At 57.9% G+C, this 6,329-nt stretch overlaps 1 protein-coding gene across 1 annotated transcript; it reads right to left on the reverse strand.

Moving 5' to 3' along the window:
- Positions 1–2,110: 2,110 nt before the first annotated feature.
- Cldn19 (claudin 19) lies at positions 2,111–5,821 on the reverse strand. The gene is made up of 5 exons (XM_027937669.2): positions 5,599–5,821; positions 4,581–4,745; positions 4,394–4,478; positions 2,543–2,695; positions 2,111–2,159 (listed from the first exon to the last, which is right to left on the reverse strand). Exons 1-5 carry the CDS (start codon positions 5,819–5,821, stop codon positions 2,111–2,113), a joined length of 675 nt encoding a protein of 224 aa, XP_027793470.1.
- Positions 5,822–6,329: the final 508 nt, after the last annotated feature.

The following is a 6,329-nucleotide window of genomic DNA, read 5'->3' on the forward strand; positions in this document are numbered from 1 at the left end:
CCAGGTGACCTTGATGTAGGCATTTGAATAGGGTTGCTTCAGAAGAGAGGCCTTTGGGATGAGGCTCCCCAAGTTCTTTCGGAGAGACTAGAAAATCCTCTCGTTCTCCCAACCATCTCCTTCCCACTGCCAGGGTCTGATGCATTTTTAATCAGTATATTAACGGTTGTGCAATTCAGAGAGGTGAGTACCTGGCGTACCGCTCCTCCAATCCCTGGCTACCGGCAGAAAGGGCTCCTTTCATCGGAGAACAGACTGAAGATTTTTGACTCTGATGTCAGGTCCCCTGTCAGCATGGTGCTTCTCTCACAGCCTGTCCCTGAAACCAGCACATGCTATCTCGACATTCTCCCAAGCCTCCGGTGTCCTCTGAATCTCAAGAGATGACACGTTTTCCTAGTCAGCTTTACAATCATATAGCAAGGACTACTAAATACATGGACTAGGAAGGGGACAATCCCAGCCCTGCTCAGCTGGTATCCCATGATGATTAGTTCCTAGGTTCCAATTCTGTGTTAGACAGGGCTCTTTGGACTGTATGCAACAGGAGTCAAACTCAAAATCGTTTCAGCACAGATATGTATTGATCAGAAGGATGTGGATGTGTCCTCTGTGCCCTGGTCTTCAGAAAGGTCGGAGGGAGATGGGGCCTCCTCTCCCTCTCCTCCCTCTACTTGTAGGCTCCTTGTCCCTCTGCAGACCCCTCAGAATGACCTTCACTTAGGTCTCATAGAGGTGCTCTCAGTGTGGAGTAGCTACACAGTTCTGATGTCCAGGTCCACCCAGACCAGTTAAATCGGGATGTCTCGGGGGCGGAGCCTGAGAATCAACCCCCAGCTTTCTTGAATGTGCACTCACTATCGGGAGCCCCAGGATTACGGCTTCAGGCACCCACTCTTCCACTGCTCTTCCTGGGAAGCCTGTTCAGGTTTAGGAGGCCACCCTTGTGGCTGGAGGCCCGACAGATGTGCAGCAGCTTCCAGACCAGGTAGGGGCAACTTATGACAGCTCCCTGCCACTGACTTTCCTCCTCCCCTCCCTGTCCTCAGCTGCAGTGTGACAGTCATCTTGACTGATTTGGTCACTTCACCTCCCAGAGTTCAGTGCAAGGGAGAAGCTGTGCCATTCTTGGTATCTGGTGACTTAGTGGGAGATGTCACAGATAGGTGGTAGAGGTCACCAGGCAGGGCTGGCTGAGGAAGGAAGGTGAAAGGCAGGGACGAAAGAAGCAGTGATGGGCACCTCTTCACAGGAGGTCGCCATGCCTGTGGGAGAGGGTGGAGGTGGGACACGGGAGAGACCTAGAGTCCACGGAAGGTGTCTGGGTGGCAGAGACCTGAGCATGTGGGTAGGACCTGTGCACTCTGCATGGGGAATCAGGCTGAAGGATGATGGCTGACCTTGGGACTCTAAGGGCCGGCTCTCCTGTTCCTCTGGGACTTCACAACCCTCTGTATAAGGGGGTGATACCCACACTTCCAGGCCATAAGCCCTTCCAAGTGACACATCTAGGTGCAGGATGGTGCTTTGCCAGTCTCCATTGTAGGTTGTGGGTGGGAGCTGAGCTGACCTTGCTGAGGACAGTCCTAATGCCCTTCTGTTCCCTTCTGCTGAGGGCCCTTCTGCTGAGGGCGCTCCTGCGTGTCTCCTCACCCAGCTCTGATCCAGCATCCAGCTGGGGGACCTCATGGGACTCTTCCCTGAGAGAGCCCACAGGGTCTGGGGTTACTTGTGGGTCCCTCCCTACTCCAGGGGCTTCCTGACCCCCCGGGCCTGCTCCAGTGCTGGGCCAGGTCTCAGGGATAGCCTCTAGCGGTGGGTGGGACCTCCCTCATGGGTGTCCTGGGCCAAGCCTACAGCCAGGATGGGAGGGTTACTAGGCAGGGGCAGAACCCCAGGTTCTTTCCCGCTCCACCTTCATGTGTCGTGTAATCCACTCAGGAGCCCCGGGGGACAGCTCTGACCTCTCTGAGCCTGACCCCGCCATAACCATGCCCAGACAGATCAAATGAATCACGCTTGGGGCTGAATATTCATTTCTGTTTCCAAAAAATACCAAACATACAGTCTTAGTGTGGCAGGGGACAGGGCCTGGCTGGGGACCTGGACATTACACACCCAGGGGACCCTTGATGGAGGCGGGCAATTTAACAACAGGTCTGAAAGTCAAAAGAGAGAGAGTCGGTTAGTGGGGTGAGCAACACTGAGGGAGGCAGGGTCTGTGGAGGTCAGTCCTAGACACAGGCCTGGCCAGTGGGGTAGGACCTTGGCCTTCACAGCAGCCCTGCCTGAGCCCATTCCCCGGGGCAGGGGCAACGGGATCTGAGCTGACGATCCACCTGGGCATCCAAGCTGGGTGACTAGAAGAGGCCCAGACCTAGATATGTGTTGAGGATCAGGTGCTCAAAGCCCCAGACCGAGCTTGGGAGACCTGGTGTGCCCTACTGGCCCTGCCCAGGGTGCTTCAGGGACTGGCTGCAGTGTCGGGCGAGGGGGCCACTAGGTGGGAAGGCTGGTCGGGATGGGCAGGATTCAGACGTACTCTCGGGCAGCAGTTGAGGGTCCAGGGCGATAGGGCTGGGGGCTGCTGTTGGCTCTCTCGGGCTCTGGGCATGTGCAGCAGAGGAATGAGCCCCCCAGCATGGCCAGGCCAGCTGAGGCCCAGCCTATGAACAGAGCCGGGCCAAATTCATACCTGCAAGTGGGATGGAGAGTGGCATTAGGTGTGGTCGCAAGCCCTAGCCCTGCCTCACCCCATCCTCTCGGGGTCCTACTCCTCAGCCAGAAACCGGCAGGGGGAGGGTGGGGAGAGGGGAGCTGGAGGTTGGGCTCCCAAGCTTCCTCCATCTCTCCAGGTAAATTGGGGTGAATGCTGTGCTTCCTCCCTTGCCCCACCCGACACATGACACCACACAAGCCAACCAGGCCTAGGGTTGGCCTCCAGTCTCAAGGGTTAGCCTAGAGCCTGCTCTGAGCAATTCAATTCCTCATCTGGCCAGTGGAGGGGGTATGGGAGGGCCCTATAGTTTGGGTGGAGCTGAGCGATCCCTGCCATCTTCTTTCCCTACTGGGCTCCCAGCCAGGGCTCTCCCCACTGCCTTCTGGAGAAGGCCAGGCTCCTCTCTCTTGTTCGCTGGGCCCTCTGCACCTAGGCCTGCTGGTCAGCCCAGCCCTCCCCAGGGTCTCCCCACCTCTGTGGCTTAGCACAAGTCTAGGACTTAGCACCCCTTCTGGGGTGCCTCCCCAGCTCCTTCTCTGCCTTGAGTCCTCGTTCACATGCCACCTCCTCATAGGGGGTTTTCTGATGCCCCTCTGTTCTTATTCCATCCTTCCCACCCCCTCAGCAGGAGATCCTCCAGTCTCTGAGAGCACGCAGAGGGCAGACAGGGCTCAGCACAAGGCCTGGCAAATCTGGAGCCTTAGGACTGTTGAAGGGATGAAGGGCCAAGTTCTAGTTCGGCTCCTTGAGCTAGGCCTTGCTTGGCAGGTCTTTGTGGCTGTAACTGGCAGCTCAGGAAACAAGCCTCACCCCTGAAGTCTGCTTTTCATCCTCCCCACATCTCTGCCTCCTTTAGGAGCTCTTGCAAACATGACAGCCCAGGCGTCCTTTTTCATCCTCCCCCACCCCCAGGCCTATTAGGACCCTGTTCTTGCTCCCAGCTGGGCTGAGAAGTGTGGAGAAGGTAGGACGGGCCTTGGAGGTTCCCACCATTCTAGTCTCCAGATGTCTCCGAGCCTGCTTTCCACTGCTTCCTCCCTGGCCCAGAGCCCTCCGCTTGACTTTGCAGCAGCCACCATAATGTCTTGCCCTCTTCTCCTCTTCCACACACTATGGCAGAGCCACTGTCACTGCTTTCTACTCCAGAATGGGGAGCACAATCTTCCGATGGCAGGCAGGCCCTACCCCATCTGTCCTTTTCTCCAGTCTCATTTCCCTGGATCCCAATACCTGCTGCCCCTGCAGGAAGCCACCTCAGCCTGCTGCCACCAGTTGTCCTGAATATGCTGAGCACTCTCTGGAACAGGCACTGTGTTGAATTCCTTACCTGCATTGTCTTGGGGACCCTCACCAGCAAAAGCTGGTCCTTAGGTTCTGGCTCCAGTTTATAGAAGAAGGCAGGTGTGGAAAGATTCAGTAACTTTCGCAGGTCACCCCACCAGAACATTCAGAGCTATTAGAACCCGGAGCCAGGGCACTTAGCTGCTTGGAGAGTCCTTGTTGAGTCCTGGGCACCCTCAGCTGGCCTCCTGTCCCTACCAAGGACACTGGTCTGGCTTTCCACTCCAGACAGCAGCTAGGACCCATTACTTATGTCCCCCTCCAGGTGACCTCTGGAGGAAAGGCCATTGGCCCCAGAGGAGGCGAAGTGGGAGCCCCAGCCTTGGCACTCACCTGGCATTGACAGGTGTGCTTGGGTTGAAGAACTCCTGGGTCACCAGGGTGGCATACCATGAGACAGCAGTCAAGGTGCAGAGGCCTGAGGGCAAAGCAGGGAGGTGGGTCAGTTCTGTGGACCCCTGGTCAGCCACTGAGGCTGGGGCTATCTGCCGTGGCCAAGAAGGTGAAAAAGGGCACTCACCTGCCAGGATGAAGAGGGCACCCCCGGAGATGGCTACCCGGCCTTTGGCAATGGGGTTGCTGTCTCCGACCCGTGTACACTTCATGCCAATGACGCTGAGGACCATGGCCACAAAACCCAGGAGTACAGCTACCACCATCAGGGCTCTCGCTGACTGGATGTGACCTGGGGCATGGCCAGGATGGAGCTGAACAGGGGTTGGGGGAGAGGTGGGGCCTGCAGGGGAGGAGCCCAGCATGGGAGGGGCTTGGGCAGGAACTAGTGTAGGCCAAATCACCTGCCTGGTAGATCATCTGCCCACAGGTGAGACAGAGGACAGTGGGGATGTGACAATAGGATGTGGGGTTGGGGGTCCCCTTCACCATTGATCCCATTTCCCACTTCCCCTGGCACTTTCCTGCTGCCTTCTCTTGGGCCTGGTTCATCTTCCCAAGCAGAGAAGGAAGAGCTGAGGGTGTCGGAGACCCAGCTCAGCTCAGCCTGGCTCCCAGCAGCAACCGTCACCCCTGTCAGCCATTCTGACTCTGGTCACTTTCCCCTTTGCCTGTGAATCACCCATAGTAGCTATATGCCCGCCTCTCCATGGGTATGCATGTCAGTCTGGGCCCCAGGCCAGCTCAGGAGACCTGGGTCCCTGAGGGAAGCCTACCACCTGCCTGGACTGGCACCGTGTGTACAGTTGATGGCACCTCTGCTCAGCTGTCCACGGAGCCCTCATCTCATTCGACCTCCCTTATCCTATAGAGTATGAGAGTTCCCCTCTACGGTGAGGACCTCAGATGCAAAAGTTTCAGTGGCTGTCAAGGTTATGGGATCTGGACCCCAGACGGTGGACACTAGAGCCCCTGCCTCCCAAGGGTCCAAGGTTGGCCTGGATTCTTAAATGTGCATGGGCTGTAGTGGGGGATCTGCAGGGACTGGAGTGTGGCACTCAGCACTGAGCAGACTGTGAGAAAGCGTGCTGTGGACCTCCCCAACCCCACACTCCGCCTCCCAGCCCCACAGGCCCGGGGCCTACCGTCCAGGGCAAGCAGCGAGTCATAGAGTTTGCACTGCACCTGCCCAGTGCTCTGGGAGGCGCAGGACATCCAGAGTCCTTCGTAGAGGCCCACAGCAGTGATGATGGCGTCACCTGCATAGGAGGACTGCTTCCACTGTGGCAGGACCGTGCTGGCGATGATGCCCACCCAGCCACCCAGGGCCAGGAAGTAGCCCAGGAGCTGGAGGCCTGAATTGGCCATGGCCCAGGGGAGGGGACCAAGGGTCCCAGGGCTCAGAGTTGGGTCAGGGTCCTAGGAGCAGTGTGGTCATGGCCAGGAGAGAGTCGCAGCTGGGGTGGAAAAGCAGTGAGTGGCCCGAGGCTGAGGAGGAGAGGTGATGGCAGCTGTGGCAGCAGCAAAGGCAGTGGCTCTGGACTTCAGAATGCAGGGGGAGGCACCCAGGCTGGCAGAGGCCAGAGGCCCGCCCACAGCTGCAGCCTGAGCCAGCACAGGGTCCCCAGCAAAGCTCATGCCCAGCCCCCTGGGGTGGGAGGCGGGGCCAGGGACCAGGTGGGTACCCTGCCCCTCCTCATCCTTCAGGGGTAGAGAAGGGAGGAATTGGGAGGCGTGATCCTGTCTCTCCCCAGGTCTTTCTGCCCAGGGAAGCCCCTTTAGGAGCCTGATTCAAGAGCCCTAAAATTCCCATAATATCTCATCAGCCCGGAGATGATGGACTTAGCTCTTGCAAGGCAGATCTGACCCTGGGGGT

This window comes from Marmota flaviventris, chromosome 10 (assembly GCF_047511675.1).
Source record: "Marmota flaviventris isolate mMarFla1 chromosome 10, mMarFla1.hap1, whole genome shotgun sequence".
Lineage (NCBI taxonomy): Eukaryota > Metazoa > Chordata > Mammalia > Rodentia > Sciuridae > Marmota > Marmota flaviventris.

Bases quoted from the DNA above. Each gene is read 5' to 3' on its own strand.
- Cldn19 (XM_027937669.2), bottom strand. From the start codon at position 5,821: ATGGCCAATTCAGGCCTCCAGCTCCTGGGCTACTTCCTGGCCCTGGGT. The intron at 4,746-5,598 runs GTAGGCCCCGGG...GCCATGCCCCAG, and splicing joins CTCGCTGCTTGCCCTGGACG to GTCACATCCAGTCAGCGAGA. The intron at 2,160-2,542 runs GTACGTCTGAAT...TTTGACTTTCAG, and splicing joins CCCTCAACTGCTGCCCGAGA to ACCTGTTGTTAAATTGCCCG.